Genomic DNA, 24212 nt, shown 5'->3' with positions numbered 1-24212 from the left:
GACAGCTCGGACCCTGAAGACTGCTTTCGATTCTGTGTCTCCCTCTCTCTCTGCCCCTCCCCTGCTCATGCTCTGTCTCTCTCTGTCTCTCAAAAATGAATAAACATTAAACATTTTTTTAAAATAATAATGAGATAGTGATGAACACTAAATATTTGGTGATGTTAAGGAATTATTAATTTGTTAGATGCACTGGTGATACTATGCTTATAAGAAAAAGTCCTTGGGGCGCCTGGGTGGCTCAGTCGGTTAAGCAGCCGACTTTGGCTCAGGTCATGATCTCGCAGTCCATGAGTTTGAGCCCCACATCGGGCTCTGTGCTGACAGCTCAGAGCCTGGAGCCTGCTTGAGATTCTGTGTCTCCCTCTCTCTCTGCCCCTCCCCCGTTCATGCTCTGTCTCTCCCTGTCTCAAAAATAAATAAATGTTAAGAAAAAAATTAAAAAAAAAAAAAGAAAAAGTCCTTATATTTTAGAGATATTGAATACTATAGATGAAATCATATATTTGGGTTTTGCTTTAAGGTAATTTGAGGTGGAGTGGGTACATGGGGCTTCATTATTCTATTCTTTCTACTTTTGTGTATGTTTGGGATTTTCCACCGTAAGAAGTTATAAACCAACAACGAACTTCATGGTGTAGACAATGGCACCCCTACCAGGTTGCACTCAAACCTCACCCCCACTTTGGATGCAGAACCTGTCTCTGCCTGAAAGAGTCCCGATTAAGTAAAAGTAATAAAGTGTGCACCAAATTTGACCTGTAGTCCCCGTTCCTCCCACGGGGTTTGTGAAGACAGAGCAACAGAGATGCTTCAGAGAGTGCCGCAGGCTAAATTATTTTATGGGGGTAAGAGAGAGACTCTTTCTGATACTGAGCATCAGTTGGACTTCAAGGGCCTTTGTTCATACTTGGCGGTATGCCCCCCCCCCCCCCCCCCCCCCCCCCCGGCTTCGTTTGGATCCTCTCAGAAGCAGACCCCGAGACGAAGCTTTGAATGCAAGAGGTTTATTTGGCAGGATCCAGGAATACCTGTTGAGGGATGGGGGGCAGTGGGGGGGGGACGGAAAGCAGGGCGTGAGCAACAGGGCCCGATTCTGGCCGCTGGGGCCAGCGTAGGACTGGGAGGGCTGAGGAGGGCGGGCAGAGAGCGGCTCCTGCGGGGGCCCAGGGGCGTGCTGGGCCCTGCCTGCTGGCAAAGCCGACCCCAGCCTTGCAGTGCCTCGTCCCATGGGCCTCGGGGGCCCTGAAGAATCTGCTGCACTTCCTTTTGGAAGAAGGACCGTTGGTGTTCTGATCACACAGTTACATGCACGTACAAAACAGAGCTAAACAAGGTAGCCAGATGCAGTCATGCTTTTCTCTGGAGGACGGCGTGCGGGACTCTGGCGGGAGAAACGGGCGTGGGCCTGCTCCCACACAATCCAGCATGCGCCCCCTGGAGTGGCATCACGGGGGCGGGGGGGGGGGGACACCCTGCTCCCGAGGGGTTCTGCTGAAGGACCTAGCAGACTGTGTACTGTGTATGGGCAGGCCCTCTCGGCCTGGGTTTTCTCCGGGAAGGATGGTCTCTCAAGGCAGGACTTAGGTCTGCGAGTACGCAGTTCTGATCGCCCCTTACCTCCAGCCTGCCCTCATCGGCTGGCCCTAGACGAATGCGTAACGGGAGGGAGTGAATAGGCAGATGATGGTCTGGGAGGGAAAGTGAGTGTTTAACTGCGTCAGGAATATAACAGGGTCATTTCTATCAACCTCCTCTGACCCCCTGGAACATAAACCGTTTTCACGACTGGGGTCTGTTGTTTAGAAATGCTAAGTTCAGCCGGCACAGCCCTCAGGGTTTGAGCCTTTAAGAAACCAACTCACGGCCTCTTTCTCTTCCTGCGTCTCCTTTATCCGTGTGTGTTTGCAGCTGTGATGCAGGAGACGACACTTGTGTTGGGCCCTCAGGGACCGAGCGAGCAGGGAATCTCTGAGCACCTGTGCCGTGCCCAGCCCGTGCGGGGCTCTCCCGTTTTCCCTTCACGGAAATCCTGCCAGCCTGCGCCCCTTTTGTTAGGTGAGAAAAGGCAGCTGGCCGCCAGGGAGGAGGGGGTCGGCGTTTGGGAGCCGGCCTCTGGTCTCAGCCCGGGCCGGGGCTGGGTACCACCGAACAGCCGGAAGCCAAACCCGGACGGGGCCTCCTCTGCCTCGGGGATGGCGGCTGTGGTTGTCACTGCGTCTTGGGCTCCTGCGGTCTGTGCAGACTCCGGGAGTTTGCATGATTTTTTGGTTCACGTGGGATGGGCGTTTCTGCTCACTGCAGCCCATGGCACGTCTGTGGACCTGAGACGTCAATCGCCAGTGCCCCAAGCCGCGGACCCTGGCTTTAGCCCTTCCTCCCCGCTTCGGGGTCAGAAGCCAGGGCCTCTGTGAGCCATCGGTTTCGTCACCTGCTCACAGAGCTGGTCTCTGATGGAGGCTGGTGCTTTCCCGCCGCGTCCCCCACGGCGCAGAGCCTCAGAGCCACACGTGCTCCCCTGGACTTGGTTCTGGACATGAGAAAGCCATGAAGGTATATAGTAACTACCAGGCAATTTGTCAAAGGAAGCTTTGGCCAAGAATTCGGTGGAGCGAGCGACTCTGGATCTCGGGGTCCTGAGTTCGAGCCCCACGTGGGATGTATAGATTACTAAAAAAACAAACAAACCAAAAAAACCCCAAAAATCGTGTTGGGAGATTTACCGAGGGCAGAACGTTTTCCTCATTCGTTCATGCAACTCGTGTTTAAGGAGCAAGAACCAGGCCTTGTTCTGGGCCTTGGGCTCCGTGGTGAACAGGCAGGAGGACATGCTGTGCACACACAACGTCCACTCTTTCTCGAGGCTCCCATTCCCCAGGTGATCGTCAGTGACAAACAACAGCACTTCTGGGGCGCCCGCGTGGCTCAGCCGGTTGAGCGCCCGACTCCTGATTTAGGCTCAGGTCATGATCTGGGTCTGCTCGTGAGCTCGAGCCCCGAGTGGGCTCCGTGCTGGTGGTGGGGAGCCTGCGTGGGACTCTCTCTCTCTCTCTCTGCCCCTCCCTTGTTCGTGCGCTCTCTCTCTTTCCAAATGAAGGCATCAACTGAAAAAAAAATAAATGAATCACAGCACTTGCTGTAATGCACTTAAACAGGAGAGGACTTCACCGAAGGTTATTTGGTAGCCTGCTGGGTTCTGGGACGGCCGGAGCAGCCGTCTGGCCACGCCAACACCCGAACCGTGGCCAGTTTGAATTGAGGTGTACTTTATGTGTTAAATACACACTGAATTTCAAAGATTTAGTATTGGAAAGAATATAAATTATCTCATGGATTTTTTTTTGTATCAATAACATGTTGAAATAATAACACTTAGGATATATTGGGTTAAATCAAATATGCTATTTGAATGATCTCATCTTTTTAAAATATATATATATATATATTTAAAAAATTTTTTTAACGTTTATTTTTGAGACAGAACATGAACGGGGAGGGTCAGAGAAAGAGGAAGACACAGAATCTGAAACAGGCTCCAGGCTCTGAATTGTCAGCACAGAGCCCGACACGGGGCTTGAACCCACGAACTGTGAGATCATGACCTGAGCTGAAGTCATGCTTAACCGACTGAGCCACCCAGGCACCCCAATATATATATATATATATATTTTTTTTTTTTTTTTTAAGTAAGTGCTACACCCAACAGGGGGCTCAAACTCACAACCTCAAGATGCAGAGTCACATGCTGCCCTGACTGAGCCAGCCAGGCTCCCCTTAACATTTTTTAACTGTGGCTATTAGGCAATGTAAAATTACTTCTGGGGTTCACTGGGCTTCTGTGGGACAGCTGGTGTTGCTGTCCTCACGGCCCTGTAGCCTGAATTCAGGCCTGGGGGTGGGTCTGATGGCCCGTCCCCACAGCCCTGTACCCTGAATTCAGGCCTGGGGGTGTGTGTCTGATGGGTGGCCAGGTTGAAACTTGGGGGTCCTTGCTGCAAAAGAGGTCCGGCAGGTGAGTCCCAGCATCTCCCTTTGGGAGGCGAGAAGTCAGCCACAGAGAATTGGGTTCACGGGCGGTGGGTGGCTACACGGATACTCAATCCCGTGACAGGCGCCACACCCGTTCCGAAGCAGTTCTGTGTGGCACGCGGATCGGCCGGCCGTGGAGTCCCCGCTCACGGGCACGACAGCCCTTGAAAGAACCCGGTCTGAGCTTTTCCATCAACCTGGAAGAGGCTGCTTGGGTCTGCAGTAGCACTGGCTCCCAGGGAATCACCCCCACCCTTGGGCACGGGTCCCGCACCCCCCGCATCCTCGTGTCGACCTCTGCGCAGGGGGCACCGCCGAGGGACATCTCCCAGGTGGGCGGGTGAGGGCCGTCCTGCCTGCGTCCCTGGCCAACGGTGCCCCCTGTTCTGTGTCTTATGCCACCAACATCCCATCCTCGTGCTCCTGCCTCCTGCCCCCTGCTCCCAAAGGAAGAAGTCCTCTCCTCCCTGCTTAGCGCCTCCCTGTCCATCTGTGCTGTGGCCACGCCTCCTGCCGTCCCCGGCAGCCTGCTCAGCCCACAACCCTCCTGCCCTCTCCCTCACCCACCCCTGCTCATCCCCTACTCCCTCATCCTGCAAGATGACACAGCAAAACCCAACGACAAAAGCTTCTCCTTTGGCCCAGACTTCTCGTCACCGCCAGCCATCTTTCACCTCCTCGATGGTCGTATTTCTCAAGAAGGTCACCTGTGGTCAGTCACCCCCTGCAGCTCTGTTATCGGCATGCCTCCTGGGACAACAACACCTTCCCTGTTGCTAAGGCTGGTGAACACCTGAGACAGGTGAGGAGGGTCAGGCTTGCGGGAAGCCAGGTCTGGGACTCAGGTTCACGTTTCCGGCCACCGTGTGCTTTGTGAGGACAGCAGCAAACCTAAGCTGAGCCTGAGTTCCTTGTCTGGGCTTCTCTCTGCCCCCCTGGGAGCTCGAGAGGCCCCTTCCCCTCTCTGATGGGACTGGCAAGGTTATGGTGAGGATCCCAGCAAACCCAGAGGGTGGGTGGGTTGCTCTGCAGCCCGCAGAAAGCTTGGGGTCCCAGCAAATGTTTTCTTTGAGGGGCCCGAAGGCCCTACACTCAGCACCTTCTGAAGGCACACGGGTTCATCCCATTTTACAGATGGGAGAACTAAGGCACCAAGGGATACATACGTTAATTAGCACTTCGGGGGACCGGGAGTGTACAGATTTTGTATTGTTACTTAACCATGACCACAACCAAACAGAAACGTGTGAGCAGCTGGGACGGTGGGGCCTAAGGTGGGCATGGACACAGGTAACTTAAGACAAGGTCCCTGCCATCTTCAGGGCAGCGCACACATATCCCTCCCTGAGCGGCTGCCCTACCTCTTTTCTCTGTTGTAGTCAAAGAGGAGAGCCTCTTCTAAGCCCCCCAGTGCCTTCCTGCTGCAAACAGAATACAGCCCACTGCTCACCTTGTCCCCTGCTCCGCCTGTGCCCCCGCCCCAAACCTTCTGCGTGATCTTATGCCAGCCTCCTTGGAACCTCTCGCGGCTGCCTGCTCTTCAGTCTCCGCTCAAATGTCACCGCCTCAGAGAAGCCCTCCGGGACTGCCTTAGCTGGGGTAATCTCTCCAGTCAGCCTTTCCTGACACCCTATCTTATTTTCCTCGAAGCACTTCTCAGTGTCTGCGATTATCTTTTTGTTGACTGAGCTACTGACTGTCGGTCCCCGCCAGAACGTGAACTCCTTGCAGATTTTATCTTGCCTTTTCTTGTTTACCACCGACTCAGCAGTGCCTGAACCAGTACTGGCACATAGTAGGGCTTCATAAATATGTGCTGACTCCGTTCGTCCACCACCGTGGCCCATTTGTCCTCGGCCTGTGCACCCCTCGCCTGGGCCCGCACCGTCCCCGGACCCCGCTCTCACCAGGGGCCCCGATAGCGCTGTCGCCAAGGGACAACCCATTTTTTTAACCTCTGTCCTTAACCCTCACCGCTGTTGTTCTGGTTTTCATCCTCTTGAGTTTCTCCCGGGGCTTCCCGCACTTCCTGTCCACCTCCCCGAGGTCAGTCTTCCCGAGCGGCTCTGTGCTCTCCCTGAAGTCTGGCTTTCTCCTCTGCTCCAACTGTTTAAATACCACCCAAGTTTCCTCCGTCTGGAACATGGGCTTTCTTCTGGCCTCCCTGAGCTGGCCAGTATCTCCAGTACAGCTGAGGGCTGTGGGCACAGCCGTCCCGTTCCCGCTCTCGTGTGAGGGTGTTTTGTAGTGGCCATTTAACAGGTTAGGGAAGTTCCTACCTATTCCTCATTTATTCAGACTTTTTTTTTTTTTAATTTTTTTTTAACGTTTATTTATTTTTGAGACAGAGAGAGACAGAGCATGAACGGGGGAGGGGCAGAGAGAGAGGGAGACACAGAATCAGAAGCAGGCTCCAGGCTCTGAGCCGTCAGCCCAGAGCCCGACGTGGGGCTTGAACTCACAAACAGTGAGATGGTGACCTGAGCCGAAGTTGGTCTCTCAACCGACTGAGCCACCCAGGCGCCCCAATATAGTTTTTCTTGTAAGAAGATACTCAACTACAAATTCCATTTGTTTAAAATAGGAATGGGATTTTTTTTTATTTTTTAATGTTACTTTTTTTTTTTTTTTTACTTTTTGATGTTTATTTATTTTTGAGGGCTCATGTGAGTAGGGGAGGGGCAGAGAGAGAGAGGGAGAGAGAATCCCAAGCAGGCTCCGTGCTCAGCGCAGAGTCTGATGTGGGCTTGATCTCATGAACCGGTGAGATCGTGACCTGAGTCAAAACCAGGAGTTGACGGTTAACCGACTGAGCCACCCAGGCACCCCAACTTTTTTCCACTTTTTCACTATTATGACTAATGATGCTGTGAACATTCCTGTACGAGTGTTTTTGTGCGAACAAGTGTTTTCAGTTCTGTTGGGCATATACCTAGGAGTGGAATTGCTGAGTCATATGGAGATTCTATGTTTAACTTTCCGAGAAGCTGTCAGCCTATTTTCCACAGGCTGCTACTTCACATGTAATGCCCACCACGTGGGAGGGTTCCAGTCCCCCATGTCTGTGACACTTGTTAGCATCTGTCTTCTTTATTCTCTCCGTCCTGGTGGGCGTGAGGTGGTATCTCATTGTGGTTTTGATTTGCATTTCCCTGAGGTTAATGATGTTGAGCCTCTTTTCATGGGCTCACTGGCCATTTGTATGTCTCCTTTGGTGAAATGTCTATTCAGACCTTTTGCTCATTTTAGAATTGGGTTATTTGTCTTTTTACGGACTTGTGGGGGTTCTTTGCGTAGTCTAGATATGAGTCCTTTATCAGACACACGACACGTAAAACTTTTCTCCCATGTTTAGTTTTCTTCTTACTTTCTTGTTGGTGTCCTGTGAAGCACAAAGTTTTTAATTTGGATGAGGTCTGATTTATCTATTTGTTTGGTTGCTTGTGCTTGTGGTATCTTGTCTAGGGAACCGCCTGCCTAAAAAGATCACAAAGATTTACTTTCATGTTTTCTTTTAAGCATTTTATAGTTTCAGCCCTTATCTTTAGGTACCCGATCCATTTTCAGTTAATTTTCATCTATGGTGTGAGGTAGGGGTCCACCTTCATTTATTATGACATTTTTTTTTGGTATGTGGCTGTTCAGCTGTCTCGTCCCATTCTTTGCGCTTAGTTTGCTAGTCTGTTTCTAACGTTTTACAATAAATGCTTAGCTCGTTCAATTTTCAGTCTTTCTTCTTTTCTTCTTCTTCTTCTTCTTCTTCTTCTTCTTTTTTAATATTTTATTTTTCTACACCCAACATGGGACTCGAACTCATAACCCTGAGATCAAGCGTCCCGTGCTCCACCAACCGAGCCAGTCAGGCGCCCCCTTTCTTCTTTTCTAATATAAGCATTTAAAGTTATAGATTTACCTTTAAATACTTTTTACTTTTTAATCTAGAAAAAAATGAGCAAAATTAAGAATCCAGGAGAGGCTTATTCTGTATTTGAAGAACACATTGGCAGCCCCCTGTCTGTACCACCCTCTGCCAGGTATACAAACCCACACTGAATAAGCATAGGCCTATAGTAATCTTGAAAGACTATCCAGCTATGGATTTAACAGAGTCGACCTATCCACCTGACTGTATTGAGTGTTTATTGTGCAGCATCAGTACATCAAGTTCCGAGAACAGAGGAGGAAAGTCCTGCCATTCCAAATCTTACAGACAACTGAGAAGGAAAAAAAAAAAAACGCAATACTGTACGATAGATGCTGGGATAGGAGACGTAAAACAGGCTGGAGCTGGGAAACAGAAGTAAGATTAGTTTTGAGATTGAGAAAAGTTTTCTGGAGGAAACTGCTTCCTCCAAGAACCGGCAAGATGAACGAGTAGGAGTTCTCCATGTGGACAGGAGTAGAGAGTGTTCTGAGCCACTGGGACAGTGAAGGGAAAGACCAAGACGTGCGAAAACAAGCCGTGACCTTTTGGAGGAAGGAGGAAAGCGCCGTCAGGAGCAGAGAGTGTTAGGAAGAGGCCCGGGGTGAGAGATTCAGGGTAAAGCTGGAGCCTGGGCGAGTCCCTGAAACTACACAGTGAAAGGCAGACCATAACGGGGAGCTTAGATTTCGTCCTCAAATAGGTGGGGGGGGCCGCTGTGTGTTTTAAGTAGGAGTGAGACAATAGCAGGTTCGCCTTTTGAATGTTTCACTGTGGCTGCAGAGAATAGACGAGGGGAGAGAGAGTCAAGACCAGTGGCGGTGAGACCCTCATGGAGGTTTTGGCATTTGCCCAGGCTTGGGTCAGGGAGTGTCCAGGGGAATGGAAAGGAGCAAACATTTAGGCCTCGGTGACAAATCAGACGTAGGCTGACCCTCCTGTTTCTGACCCGGGTGAGTGGGCACCATGGCTCATGACAGAGCAGGTCTGGGCAGAAGACACTGAGCTCCAATCAGGGTGGTGGGAGGAGCTTGTGGGCGCCCCTCCCCCTCCTGGCCTCATCTGAGGACCCGGGCATCCTCGGCCCCTCAAGGGAAGGCTGTCTTCACTCACCCTCTACCAGGCTCAGCGCTGGCACGCTTAGCATCGTCTATTTCCGTTGCTGCTTTCCAGACTTTTCTCTTTTTCCCCCTTACCCTAGCTCTTTTGAGGTTAATGCCATCTGGCTGTACCACTGAGTACTCCCTTTATCCCTACTGCTGATGGATCCATTCACCAATGGCTTTGGCTCCTGCTTCCCAGGCTTCCTATCCCACTCTGGCCCTCGTCCTTGGGGACTTTGTTGCCCATGTGAATGACCTTCCCAGTACTCCTGCCTCACCTCCTTGACCGACTCCCTCCTCCCCAGCAGCCAGCCTCTCCCACATTCACGTCATAAACATATCACAGCCGAATTCTGGATTCCAAGCCACCCACCCTGACCAGCATTTCCTGTCCTTCCTGCTTGCTTGGTTTAGTGCCTGCACCACACGATTCTTCAACCTCATCAACATCCTATTATTTGTATCATTTTTCCACTGTCCATTAGCCCCTTCCAATTTTCACTTCCTTCTCTGCTCGGACAAGAGGCCACCGCTGTGGTCGCTCTCTTCGCACACCCTCGACAAACCTGCCCGTTTCCATCCCCCTCTGCACCAACTCACAGGATGCGCCCAGCTGCCAGCCTTCTCCATGTGGGCACCTGAGCAGCGGGGCGTTACCAGAAACACAGATACTGAGCCGGACCTCGTGGGCCCACTTTCAGGTCATGCCCACAAAACGCGTGTGGGCCCTGGGTGCCGAGTCCCACGCCGGCCTTTAGCCTGCCGTGCTCCACCAAGGTGAGCAGTGGGTGCCCAGGTTCAAGTTTCAGCCCTCACCTCTCTCTTCTCAGCAGCATGTGGCCGTGGACCGTTCCTTCCTCCCGGAACATGTCCTCCTATCTCCGGTTTTCTCCTTTTTGTCCACCTGTCAGCCTTCACTGCTGGTTTCTCCCCCTCTACCTGGCCTCAGATGTCTGGGTGCTTCTGGGCTCATTTTTAGGCTTAAGGAAAAAAATCTTGGGGCGCCTGGGTGGCTCAGTTGGTTGAACGTCTGATTCTTGATTTTGGCTCAGGTCATGATCCCAGGGTCGTGGGATTGAGCCCTGAGTCAGGCTCCCTGGGTCAGGGATTGAGCAAGGATCCTGGTTGAGATTCTCTCTCTCTCTCTCTCTCTCTCTCTCTCTCCCTCGCCCCCTCCCCTGTTCTCTCTCTCTCTCTCTCTGTCTCTCAAATAAATAAAATGAAAAAACAAAGAAAAAATGTATCACACTCTCTCTCTAGGAAGCCTAATGCTGCTGTCTCCAAATCTGTATCTGTAGCTTTGTCCTCTTGTCTGAACCCCAGTCTTAGGTATTAATTTGGCATGTCTGCTGGGACGTCTAATAAACAGCTGAAACATTTCTGATCCAAATAGATATTCCCCATACCAAAGCCTGTCTTCCTGCCCCCCTTTTCCAAATCAAGCCAGTCATTCCAGGGTCATAAAGCAAGAGCCATGTTTCCCATGAACCCACAGTCAGTCTGTCAGCAAGCCTTGCTCTCTTACTTTCGAGGTGTATCTCAGATCCGCTCCGTCCCCCTTCCCACACCTGCTTCGGCATCCCTGCACCCACCCCGGTTCAAGCCACCACCATCTCTAGCCTCATCTCCTGCCATAGACTTCTGACTGGTCTTCCAGAAAACACTTCTCTTTCCCATAGGCGCCAAAGGGAACTTCAGACCACATGGACTAGATTGCACCCCTCCTAAGGCTTCCACTGCAACAAGGCTAAAACCCAAACTCTCTGCTGTGGTCGACGAGTCCCTTTGCAAGACGGCACCTGCCTGCCTCCATTTTGTCACCTCTTCACCCACCCATGAGGACCTGTCTAGTCTCGGACAAGCTGTGAGCTCTCACCTACCTCGGGGCCTTAGCAGTAGTGGCTTCCTCGGCCTGGAATGCTCCTCCCCAGGATCTTCAAATGGCATCTCCTCTTTGCAATGCAGATCTCAGTCCAAATATCTTCTGTTGAGAGAGGACTTCCCTGACTACCTTATCTAGTTTAGACCCTTTTTCTTGAGTTATTCGCTCACCCTATTTATTTCCATCACAACACTTATTATAATCTGATGCTGAATTGTTTAGTATTTGTTTACTTTGTCACTGACTGTCCTCTCTTACTGGATATCAGTGCTATGAGAGTAGGGGCTTGATTTGCCTAGACTACTCCTGGACCCCTCCTCTTAAAAACTAACTTTAGCTCATAGTAGGTGTTCAACAAACACTTGTTAAATAAATGAATACAGAGTTAGACAGGTGAAATTGCCAATATAAGCCTCTGGTGGAAAGATCTGTGCTAGAGATAAAGATTCGGGAATTATTATAAAAAATAAATCTTAATAAGCAAGGTATAGGAGAGAATTCCTTAATCTGTTAAAAAAAAGATCTACAAAAAAAAAAAATGCAGCATAAGGCTTAAGAGTGAAACACTGAAACAGTCCCTTTAAGAATGAATAAAGATAAGGGTCCCCACCACCACATCTTCTAGACAACTCTGCTGGAGACCCTAGGCAGCATGGTTAGGCAACAAAGAGAAACAGTGTTTCAAAAGAAATAGAAATGACATTATTTGGACACATTCTTTTTGTAGAAAATCAAAATAATCTATAGATAAGTGATTAATTTAGAGTTTAGTGAGGTTTCTAGATTAACATACAAATGTCAGTGGCTTTTTAAAATAATTTTTATAGGGGTACCTGGGTAGCTCAGTCAGTTAAGTGTCTGATTCTTGATTTTGGTTCAGGTCATGATCTCATGAGTTTGAGCCCCGTGTCGGTCTCTGTGCTGACAGTGTGGAGCCTGCTTGGGATTCTCTCTCTCCTTCTCTCTCTCTGCCCCTCCTCTGCTCTCTCTCTCTCTCTCTCAGTAAATAAATATTAAAACAAAAAAAGAAAGAAATAAAATAATTTTTTATATATGAGGAAAATGCAGACTATGTCATTATCCTATGTTTACCTCTATATATAAATGAAAACGTCTCATCACAAAACTCACTGTGAGACTGTGAGCACTGAGTTAAAAAAGACAACACACAATAGACATAGCAAGGTCTGTTATAATACCTTAAAATACCAGATGTAACAAGAAAGTCCTACAAATATCCAAGAAGAAAAAAAAAATAGGTCACCTAAAATGGAACAAGAATAAACAGCATCACTGAATGCTAGAAGACAATAAATCAATACTTTTGTATTTCTGAAGACAAATAATGATTTTAAACATAAAATTCTATACCCAGCTAAGCTGGCATTAAATTATAGATGTTTAAAACTTTGGCATTTTTGGAGATATAAGGACTTGGAAATTTTGCCCTATATATATTCCTCAGAATTATCTGAGAATATGCTCCAGCAAAAGAAAGGAGTAAACAAAAAAGAATTACACTTGAGATCCAGGATGAAGTAGATTGAGCCCAGAAGAGTGGTCAAAGGGAATCCTAGAAGACTTCTATATGGCAGGCATCGCTCAATGCAACAAGCCCAGATGAGGGGGGTAATACAGTCTTCCAGAAGGGAGATTTCTAAGAAAAAGGGCTTGATAGAACAAAGTAACAAGGGGTGGGGTAGGGAAGGGAAGGATATTGATTATAATTAAGATAGCACAAGAAAAATAAGCATAATTAGAAACCCTAGGCCACAAAAAAGTCCATGTAAGGAATACATGTAATTATAATCCATTATAGTCAATATTCATAAACTCACAATAGTGTAAAAACTATTGGTTGATATAACAATCATTGATATAAAAACTGCTCATTGATATAAATTTGATGATTTAATGATATTAGGAGAATAAAGGAATGGAAGATAGCATAAGATAATGAAATCGTCATCAGTTACAGCAAGAATAAATATATGAGGTCTAGACTGGGTAAGTCCAGAGAAAGCACTAAAGCATATTATTATTATTATCATTAGAGAGAGAGAGTGGGAAAGAGGGAAACAGAGAGGATCTGAGGGAGGGTCCATGCTCGGCATGGAGTCCGAATTGGGGATCATTCCTTCAACCCTGGGATCATGACCTGAGCTGAAATCAAGAGCTGGCCACTGAACCGACCGAGCCAGCCAGGCGCCCCTAAAGTATATTGTTTAGAATAAATGGAGGTAACTACCAGAAGAAACTGCTAAGAGTGTTAAAAGGCATTGCATGTGGCAAGCAGGATTTAGGAGTGGGTAAGGGGTAGACAATGTTTTTGAATATAAGCCTTAATACACTGTTTGACATGAACTGTGTGCATTTATTACTTTGATAATATTAAACATTTATTTAAAAAGAAAGATTTTTAGGGGTGCCTGGGTGGCTCAGTTGGTGAAGCATGAGCCTGCTTTAGATTCTGTGTCTCTCTGTATCTTCCCTGCTCACACTCTCTCTCTGTCTCTCAAAAGTAAATAAACAGAAATTTAAAAAGAAAGGTGTTTAGTCCAGAAAGGAGGAGTGTTTTCAGAAACTGATTTTTTTTTTTTTTTGAGTCCTTCTGAGGACTGGGATTAGTTCTGGCTCAGAGGGGGAGCCACGCTGTAACTCGGTAGCATTTCTGATCCTGTAGAGAAGGACTGATTCTCCCATCCTACAGCTCTTTACGGTTCATTTTCTTATTCTAAATAGTAAATCATCTTCAAGCCTTCCTTTTTATTCTTTTCCTTGGAGGGAGTCCTTCACATTGAGTAAACTTCAGGCCTCACAAAACCTGGGTTAGACCCTTGGGTTTGTTGTCCTGAAGGAGTTAGGATTCACTCTTAATGTTTATTTGGTCCTTTGAGTTCTTTTTCCAGGGGGAGGCTGAAGACAGTTTTTTTTTTTAGTAGTTTTTACAATCCGGAAAACGGTATTGGAACCTGCTCCTCCTCTGGCTATTACCGGGAACTCAGACTGTAAGCCTTTGGGGGGCAGGAAGAGAGCTGGACTTTTGCGTGCCTTCCACAGCCCAGGTACAAAGTTAGTACAGGTTCAGTACTTACCTGTTCAAAACACAGATGGACTCAAGCGCCATTCGGAGAGTTTGGAGAATTTATGCGCGGAAGAAGGTTGCGGCGAAGAGGCCGGCGAAGCGGGCTGAGCACAGCTGCTTTCCCGAAACCCAAGGGCACCCTTCACTTCTGCTCAGGAGACGCCTTTCTGCACCGCAGTTTGAGTATGTCAGAGTCTGCTAATCTCAGCTGTCCTTACTCATAGAGTCCTACCATCTACACTTAGTCGGTTCGTAGTAGGAGATGTGCAACATTTTGTTTCAAGAATCTTTCTGGGCATGCTTTCTGTAGGGGGACTTAACATTCAGTCTGTTTGGGGGGGTTTACTTAAAATGGGGCACACCGAAGTCCAGCTTTGACAATGACTAATTCACACACCACGTGCGGACTGTTAGACCACTGCTGGGTAGTCGCCAACAACCGGCCGTCCACCGTTCCATGCGACCCCTGCATGCCCAGACCACCTGCTGCAACCTCGAGGCGCAGCCCGGACACTCCGCGACCTCTCCGACATGGCGCCCGCGGGGCGTCTGCAGGCGGCGGCCCAGGAGCCAGACGCGCCAGACCTTCCCAAGATGGCGGCGGCGGCGGCGGCGCGCAGGGGGCGGGGTTCCGCCGCCGGGGGCGGGGCAGGCCAGCCAAGGGGTCGGGCTTGCGGGCGGGCCCCACCGAGGTGGGCAGCCCCAGCGCGCCTGCGCGGAGCGGCCCTGCGCGCAGTGAGGCAGTGGCGGGGGAAGGCACCGGCGGGGCCGACAGGAGGCTTGAAGGAGGGAAGCGGGCGAGCGGAGTCCCAGCGCGCGCCGCGGCCGCCCGGGCGCCCTCCCCTTCCGGGCGTGAGGCGCCGTGTGGAGCCGAGCGGACCCGCCGCCCCAGCCCGGCCCTGCCCCGGCTCCAGCGCTCCCGTCGCGGGGGCCCGCGTTCCTCAGCACACCCGGCTCCAGGCGCCCCCAGAGCCTGCCCCCGGCCCTCCGAAAGCCCCGGCGCCGGCCCGGGCCCTCGGCGGGAGGATGACGGAGCTGCAGTCGGCGCTGCTACTGCGAAGACAGCTGGCAGGTGAGAGCGGGCTGGCGGCCGTGCGCCGGGCCGGGCCCGGGCCGCGGGGAGCCGCCGCCGCCAAGTCCTCCCTCCTCCCGGGCGGGCGGCCGCTGGCGAGCCCGGGGCGCCTGTCCGGCCGGGCCCGGCACTTGGCCGGCGTCGGGAGGGTGCCGGGGGCGGGGACGCGCCCCGCCGCGGGGACCAGGACCGGGCTCGGCGCCCGCCCCCTCCCCCACCGCCCGGTGGGACGTTGCGGGGGAGGGGCTGCGGGTCTCCGGAGGGGCGGGCCCGGGCTCAGGTGCGGCGGGGGCCTCGGGACCCCGGGGCCGGGCGGGGCGTGCGGGCTCGCGGGGGGCCGCGGCTGCGGGTCGGGCGGGGCCCGGGAGGGCGAGGGGAGGCGGCCCCCCGGCCGCGGAGGGGAGGCGCGCAAAACTTCTGGCCGGCCGCGCGGCGCCGCGGAGTTGGGGCGGACAACAAAAGCGCCGGCCTCGGCTGTCGCGCCGCGCGGGTGCCGGACAGGCCGGCGGGTGCGGGACGCCGCCCGGTTGCCTGCGCCTGGCACGGGCCCCGCCGCCCGCCCGCGGAGGGTGGGAGCGGGCTGGGGAGCCGCTCGCGGCCGGCCCCGGGCTTTGTGCTCCGAGCGCCGCGGCCCCGGCGCCGGCCTGCGGAGCCCCGGGCTGCGGCCCGCGAGCCTGGCCTGGGGCGGCGGCCGGGGCGGCCTCCCCGGAGGTGCCTGCGTCCCCCTCCCCCATTGTCCCGGCCTCCGGCCGTTTGCGGCTTCCAGGTTGACTTTTTAGGGGGTTGGCTCCGACTCCGCTAGGACTGGGCGAGCGGGGCATGCGCACTGGAGGCGGACGTGCGCGGAGTGCGCGCGGGGGGGGGGGGGGCGGGCTGGTGGCTTCACAATGCCGCCCCACGTGCTGCCAGATTTAAAGAGAAATGGGCCGGCGGCGAGTCCCGCGGTGCTCCGTCTGCTCCGGCGGGTCCTCTCCGCCCCCCAGGCGGCCCGCAGCGCCCGGCCCGGTGCGCCAGCCAGAGGCGGGCGTGCACGACTCCGGGCTTGACACGGGCTTCCTGGGGGGGGGGGGGGGGGGGGGGGAGTGAGGTGTTGGCTAGATCACCTTTATGGCTTCTTAAGGAAAAGGTTGTCAGGGGCTGTAACAGATTGTATAATTAGGTTTATTATTAGACCATGAGCAAGCAGGTTTGGACAAGTATTAAAGTTCTGGATGCTCAGGAGGAGTGGCGTCAAGTGAATGGAGAAGTTCTAGCGACACTTAAGATTCGCCAGGAATAATGTATCGGGAAAGCTATGAAACAGTAACCGTATTGCATCTTGTATTTGCAAACACATCTTAGTGTTTGTGTATTGTTTTTGTTTATTTTGGAAGAAGGAATTAAGATTTTTTTTTTTTTTTTTTTGGTCTCGCAAAGAATTCCCTGATCAATGTGTTTCTTACGTGCTGAGCTATTAAGCAGTATTGGAATACGAAGTCAGTATTAAAACAGTACTCAACTCTTACATAATGGGAAAGATAGAGATTTTAGAAGGTGTAAGTTAACGCAGTTACTAAGAAAGTGAAGTATGACTAATAACAGCAGCGTTTCAAAACTATTTTCCTACTCAGCTCTAGATTTTGCTGGCCTCTCGGTTCAGTTTTGCACTTTTTGGCCAGTTTGTTGATAAACTGTTTTCCAAAGCTATTTATTAATGGTTGACTTTTTAAAAGATTTTATTTTATTTTTTTTTAAAGTTTGTTTATCTTGGGAGAGAGAGCGCGTGTGCTAGTGAGGGAGGTACAGAGAGAGAGAGAGGGAGAGAATCCCAAGCAGGCTCCACACAGTCAGCGAAGAGCCGGATGTGGGGCTCTGAAGTCAGGAAACCGTGAGAATATGGCCTGAGCCGAAACCAAGAGTCAGTTGCTTAACCGACTAAGCCACCCAGGCGTCCCTTAAGGTTTTATTTTTAAGTAATCTCTACACCCATGGTGGGGCTCAAACCCACAACCCTGAGAACAAGAGTCACAAGCTGCACCCACCTAGCCAGCCAGGTGCCCCAGGGGTTGACTTTCCATAAGGCACATCAAAACATGCTTTAAGGTTGGAGGAGAGTATGTATTAGTTGGTAATTTTTCAAGCTCAATTATAAAGTTACTTAACTGCTGATTAATTTTTCTTGCCTTCTTGATCAGAAATAATGGACTGTTCTTAATTTCTTAAATATTTGGAGGATTTTAATTAACAAGTGCAAAATATTAGGCCAAGGCAGTGTATTAAGTGAGAGTTTAAATATCCCATTCATCCATTCATTGGAAAGCCTTGATAACTACTCACTAAAATAAAGGCCCTGTTTGTATGTTAGTAGTACATTGTTTGAGTTTTGTGGTTCTTCAGATATCATTTGAAAACAGGAAAGAATGGTAAACTGTAATCTCTTGAAATCATTTAGAGTGAGCTTTGAAAGGCTTAATGATTAAAAATTTTGAAATGTACCGGGGCGCCTTGGTGGCTCAGTCGGTTGAGCGTCCGACTTCAGCTCAGATCATGATCTCACAGCTTGTGGGTTCGAGCCCTGTGTCAGGCTCTGTGCTGACAGCTCAGAGCCTGGAGCCTCCTTCAGATTTTGTGTCTCCCTCTCTCTCTGCCCCTACCCCCCCACCCCCACTCACATTCTGTCTGTTTCTCTCAAAAATAAATAAACATTAAAAAAATTAAAATTTTTTGAAATGTATTGAATTGAGTAGACGCAACCTGTAAGCCATTCTGGCTGCTAGAATTTCAGACACTTAATAACAGTAGTCAACAATGGTTACGTATATTGAGGTCAGCCCTTAAAGGGTTTTACTTCATTACTTGAGGGGAGAATTGTGGGGTGTGTGTGTGTGTGTGTGTGTGTGTGTGTATGAGTGTGATTTGTTTTGTTGGTAATTGTAATGAAGAACCTGGCTCCTTTGGTTGAAGAGTTTCTCAGACTTGGGACTACTGACGTTTTGGATGGATACTGTGGGGGCCTGTACTGTGTATCAGAGAATGCTTAGCAGCATTCTTGGCCTCTACCCACCAGATGCCGGTAGTAGTACACCCCCTCCGTTGTGACAACCAAGAATGTCTCCATTGCCAGTGTCCCCTGAGGGCTTAAAATCAACCTAGGTTGAAAGATTACTGGTTTAAAGGTGTTTTAGTTAAGACCATTATACTATTGTAAAGCAAGTAAGAACACCTGACTGATGAAATCAGATAGGTTGTGTGTTTCTTCCTGGATATTATTAGACTCTGACTTACTCCTTTGGATTCAGCAGCAGCGCATAATGCTACACCCTAAGAAATCTGATACACCAGAGATACTTCACAATTATTTCAATTTTGGGGAAGGTATTATAAGTCCTGGTTAAAAATACAGAGCATAAAATGGTATAGTCTTTCCACTCCCCCCAGGGAACCCCGTGTCCTTTTCTTGGAAATAGCCTGGCTATCATGATAATTTCCTGTGTGCCTTTTCAGAGATTCAGATTATTGTATATACATTTATGTGTATACATTTTTATTGAGGACTAACATGTACTGGTCACTGTGCTACTTTACATATATTATCTCATTTAATCCTCCCAATAAGGAAATAGTGACTTAGGTTGAGTTACTTGCAGAAAGTCAAGGGGTACTAAGTTGAGTGGTACTGCTACATTCAGGTTGAGGGCCTTTTTATTTTGGAGACATTGTTTTTATTTATTTAATTTTAATTAATCAATTAGACTTTATTGTTTTAATTGCCTATGTTGCCTCCCAGGAAGCAATAATTAACACAAACGTGAAATAGCGTTTTATAAATTTAAGTATTAAGAGTTAATTTATCCAGTAACTACCAAAATGATTATGGAAATGTTCCCATCTTAAATTTATCGTATAAAATACTACATACACATTAAGATCTAAGTGATATTCTTTTTTTCTTTAATGTTTATTTTAGAGAGAGAGAGTGCGAGCATGCGCACATATGGCCGGGGGGGGGGGGGGGGAACAGAGGATCCAGAGTGGGCTCAGCACTGACAGCAGAGAGCCCTATGTGGGGCTCAAACTCACGAACTGTGAGATCACCACCTGAGCCAAAGTCAGACACTTCATGGCCTGAACCATCCAGGTGCCCCGATCTAAGTGATATTCTTAAGGTAATCATAAAAAGATATTTTAGCCATTGTCAGCTTCAGGCCAGCGTCATAGGCTGAAGGAAGTGCTAAGCTTTTTGGTGTTGGTGGTTAACTATGAGAAAAATTTTGGGCTATTTGCACTTTCTCTCTTCAATCATACTAAATTTTATGGTATGACAAACATAAGGAATAAGAACATGATTTTGTTTTTAAGATTACTGGAGTTTGTTTTTTTAACTTTGAGAACATAGGTTTTCAGTAGTTAGGGTTTTATAGACACCTGTCATTCCAGTACTAGAAGAAGAATCCTGTTATACTTTAACAATAAACTAATTGAGCTTCTTTTACTGTAGAAATTTTGATTGTTAATTTTAAAGTAACCTGGAAAATTCCCAAATCATCTTCTCCTTGGCTACCCATGTAAGTAGGTTGTTTTGATGAGTTAGTTATGTGCAGATTTAAATGTGCAAGGGAATCATTTGGGAAATACAGATTCCTAGTCTCATGCGCAAAGATTCTATACATCTTGATGCTCAAGAAAATCCACTTTTAAATTTTTAGTTTTTTTATTAAAAAATTTTTTTTAAGATTTTATTTTTAAGTAATCTCTGCACACAATATGGAGCTCTAATTCACAGCTCTGAGATCAAGAGTTGTAAGCTTACCTTGCTGAGCCAGCCAGGTGCCCCAAGAAAATCTTATTGTTAAAGGAGTACTGTGGGTGGCTGTGAGGCCAGGGATTTGGAGCCATGCTGCAGTGGGTGCTCTGAGCTGTTTCCCCGAGCCAGCTGCCTGCACTTCCTGGTTTTGTGATGTGCTGTGCTATGGGCAGCCCTGGTGTTTGTAAGATGTTCAAAGAATACACTTAAAAGGAGGAATAAGAAAGATTTAATATTTTTTGGCCTTTCTAGAATATATTGGCACACTGACATACAAATTCCATTGACGGTTTTAAACAAGCAGATATAGAATAATTGGCTAGTGACAGGAATACTCTAGTATTCTGGGTGATGAACATAGTATTTAATATATATTTTTAATGTTAAGTATTAATCTTTTTTTTTAAACATCAAAAAGTTGTTTTTAAGTAATCTCGACTCCCAGCGTGGGGCTCAAACTGACAACCCTGAGATTAAGAGTTGCATGCTCCACGGCTTCCCTTAACCATTAATATTCTTAATAGTTGTTAACTGATGTGGAAGAAAATGTGTAAAAATATGGAAATGGAAGGAAAGTCTAAAAGTAAATGTATAGTGCATCACACTACTCATTGTTTAACAGTTTGGGAATTTTTATATCCAGGAATAATTCCTCTATTATAGCAATAATGCAACTTTTGCATATTTTACTATGTTGACAGAAAAAAGAGTGTGCGTGAAGCAAATACAAATATGTACTGAGGCTGAGGATGCAGCGTCGGGCAGGTCGCATTCCCTGTGGTGGAGGAATCCTGTGTCTGATGTGTTGCATCACAGAATCTGAAGCAGCCTCCTTGTGCTGTGTATACGTGTGTCAGATCATTCTGTTGTGCACCTTAGAAGTACACAATGTCATATGGCAGTTGTATCTCAATGAGACTGGGGGAAAGTCTTAATATTTTAGTGAATAAGTGAATTTTCTTAACATTAGGGCATACATGATTTTTAACTAGTAATTTCTATCATTCAGTGAATCTTTTTGATAATGCAGTGAAATTTAGTTTTTTATAAATAATGGTAGTTTAATTTTCTATAAACTACTTCAGAATGAAACATACTTTCTACATTAGTCTTTTGGTTTTTAAGTTTTTCAATTTATTTTTTATTTTAAAGTTTACTTTGAGAGACTGTGCTTGCATGTGGTGTGAGTGGGGGAGGGGCAGAGGGAGAGGGAGAATCCCAAGCAGCCTTCGTGCCATCAGCACAGAGCCTACACCGTGTGATCATGACCTGAGCCAAGATCAAGAGTCGGTTGCTTAGGTCGTTTACGCCGCTTAGCCGACTGAGCCACCCACGCGCCCTTACAGTAGTCTCTTATAATGGTTGACCTCACTTTCTTTTTTTTTTTTTTTAATTTTTTTTTAACGTTTATTTATTTTTGAGACAGAGAGAGACAGAGCATGAATGGGGGAGGGTCAGAGAGAGAGGGAGACACAGAATCTGAAACAGGCTCCAGGCTCTGAGCTGTCAGCACAGAGCCCGACGCGGGGCTCGAACTCATGGACCGCGAGATCATGACCTGAGCCGAAGTCGGATGCTTAACCGACTGAGCCACCCAGGCACCCCAACCTCACTTTCTAAAATACTGCTGACTATATTAAAATATTAAAGTAAATTCTACAATTGTAGATATTAGTGTTTAGTGTAGTCTGTATTTGCTATGATGTAGTCCCAAAGTATATAGTTTTATTATGTAGTTTCTATGTTAATACACATTCTATTTGGTGATACGTTTGTATGTAGTCATGAAATTAAGATGTCTTGATGATTAATAGAGTGGTATAGTGTTGGAAACCTGGAAATTCATTGACTCCCACTATATTGTTGCTTTTTTTATTAAAATTTTTTTAATGTTTATTTAATTTTGAGAGAGAGAGAGAATATGAGCAGGGCCAGGGCAGAGAGAGAGGGAGACACAGAATCGGAAGCAGGCTCCAGGCTCCAAGCTATCAGCACAGAGCCGGACACGAGGCTTGAACTCATGAACCACGAGATCATGACCTGAACTGAAGTCAGATGCTTAACCCACGGAGCCACCCAGGTGCGCCTGTTGTTGCTTTTTGATTTCCTTTTCTTAGGTGGAGTGTTTGTTTACGTTATCAAGATGAGTTTCAATCTTCAGATCATTTGGTTTTGGGTTCCTCAGTGCAAGGTTTTTTTGGGGGGGATATACTAATTTTATGGTTAACTGTAGTGTGGATGTGTTCTTGCTTCAAGCAAGTAAATACTAAGCGTTCCTTTGTTTTAATGGACTCTGTTCCGTTTAGGATGAAAAATTTTGTCTTTCTTAATTACTGAGAAATTTTTTTGTTAGAATTTGAAACATGAAATGACCTCCAACGTTCTATTTAATGCTATCTTTGATTGGTTTATGGGAAGTGACTTCTCAGAGAGAAAAGCAGAGAATATGCGTATGGAAATGGTCTGGCAAGGTAAACTTAGCGTAGTTACATCTGGTTGATGGCATTTCAGGTACAGAGACGTACAAATAAGAAAAAGCAAATCTTTTGCAAATTATGGTAACGAACAGATGAGAATGATAAAATGCATTTTTAGAAAATAAGATGCATGCATGTTAAAATACAGCATTATAAACTTTCCCCCTAGTGCAAGATAGTATTAGCCTTACTCAAGCAAATTAGAAATTTTTATCAGTGCTGTTCCACTGTCAGATTCTGGCACTCCAACTGCTGGGGAAATTACCGTAATTGTTGTTGCTGTAGAGGTGTATACCTCTCTTTATGATGTGAGGGTCTAGAAAATAAGTGAAAAGTTAGTTTATGTAAGAGAAAAGTTTCACCTTTTTTATTCCATCAGTGTCTAATAACTTAGAAAAACAGCTACTGTTCCTTCTTTACTTTTTGTCTACTTCTCCATTGGTTAGGGGTCTGTTAAAAGTGTAAACAACAGAGGAGCCATTTAAATTTTTACCTGGCAGCTGTTTTTGCTTTAATCTTGTAAAGTAAGCATTGCTTTTAAAGAACAACTTACCACATTTAGGATTTTTTCCCAAATGTTCTTTATGATAGGAGACACTGCTTTGATTTGATTTTGAAAGTGCTTACGCCTTTTGTGCTTCATCATTCTCTTATTCTTATGTGTGGTGCGCATATTAGGGTTTCTAGTTCAAGACCGTGTGGTGCCAAGTGAAGGTTTTATCGAAAGCATGATGCATGGAAGGATCTATTGGTAGACTGGGCATCATCAGCATTGAAAAGTTATGTTTGCGAGAGACAACTGAAAGGGCAAGCTACAAACTGGAAGAATAAGAATATTTGCAATCTAAATATCTGCTGAAGGATTGATGTAGAATAAATGAAGAACTCTCAGAGTTCAATAGTATGAGAAAACGGTCCATTTAGAAAATGAGCAAAAGATATGAACAGACATTTCAGATGGCATATAAGCAAATGAAAACATATCCAGTGTTATTGACCGTGAGGCAAATGCAAATTTAGACCACACTAAATTATCACTACATATCTACTAGAGTAGCTATAAATAAATAAATAAATAAATAAAACACCAAATGCTGTCCAGGGATGTGGGGAAAGTTCTCTCTCATGTGATGTTGGTGGAAAGGTGAAATGGTACAGCCACTATTGAAAACAGTTTGTAATTTCTTACAAAACTGAATAGGCACTTACCTCACAACCCATCAAGTGCACATTTGGGCATTTATTTTAGAGAAATGAATCTTATGTCTTTGTAAAAGTCTACATGTGAACGGTCAGGGTAGCTTTATTAGTAATAGCTGAAAACTGGAAGACAACCCAGGTATCCTTCTGTGGGTGAATAAACTGTGGTACATCCATACGTGGAGTAGACTTATCAGCGATACAAATAAACACACTGTTGATACACAGAACAACTTGGATGATCTCAAGGGAGTTATGCTGAATGAGGGGGAAGAAAAAGCTGATCTCAAAGGGTTACATACTGTACGATTCCATTTATGTGAAATTCTTTTTATTGTGATAAAAAACATAAATTTGACCATCTTAGCTGTTTAAAAAATTTTTTTAATGATTATTTATCTTTCAGAGGGAGACAGAGCACAAAGGGGGGGAGAGATAGGGACACACAGAATCGGAAGCAGGCTCCAAGTTCAGAGCTGTCAGCACAGAGCCCCACGAGGGGCTTGAACTTGTGAACTGGGAGATCATGACCTGAGCCAAAGTCGGACACTTAACCGACTGAGCCACCCGGGCGCCTCCCCCACTTAAAATTTTTTTTTTAATGTTTAAAAGGGGAGGGGCAGAGAGAGAGGACCATCTTAACTATTTTTAAGTGTACC

At 47.5% G+C, this 24212-nt stretch overlaps 1 protein-coding gene across 1 annotated transcript in view; it reads left to right on the top strand.

Annotated features, from left to right (window-relative positions):
• The first annotated feature begins 14759 nt into the window (after nt 1-14759).
• The window catches only part of UBE2G1 (ubiquitin conjugating enzyme E2 G1), a 103967-nt gene continuing 94514 nt past the window's right edge, over nt 14760-24212 (top strand). Inside the window, exon 1 of the mRNA XM_042917021.1 lies at nt 14760-15093. Within this exon, the coding sequence (XP_042772955.1) occupies nt 15048-15093 (46 nt within the window). The 5' untranslated portion in view covers nt 14760-15047. The remainder of the gene's footprint in view (nt 15094-24212) is intronic.

This window comes from Panthera leo, chromosome E1 (genome assembly GCF_018350215.1).
Source record: "Panthera leo isolate Ple1 chromosome E1, P.leo_Ple1_pat1.1, whole genome shotgun sequence".
NCBI lineage: Eukaryota > Metazoa > Chordata > Mammalia > Carnivora > Felidae > Panthera > Panthera leo.
Note: the sequence above shows the minus strand (reverse complement) of the source record. Positions and strands in the feature narration are given on the sequence as shown.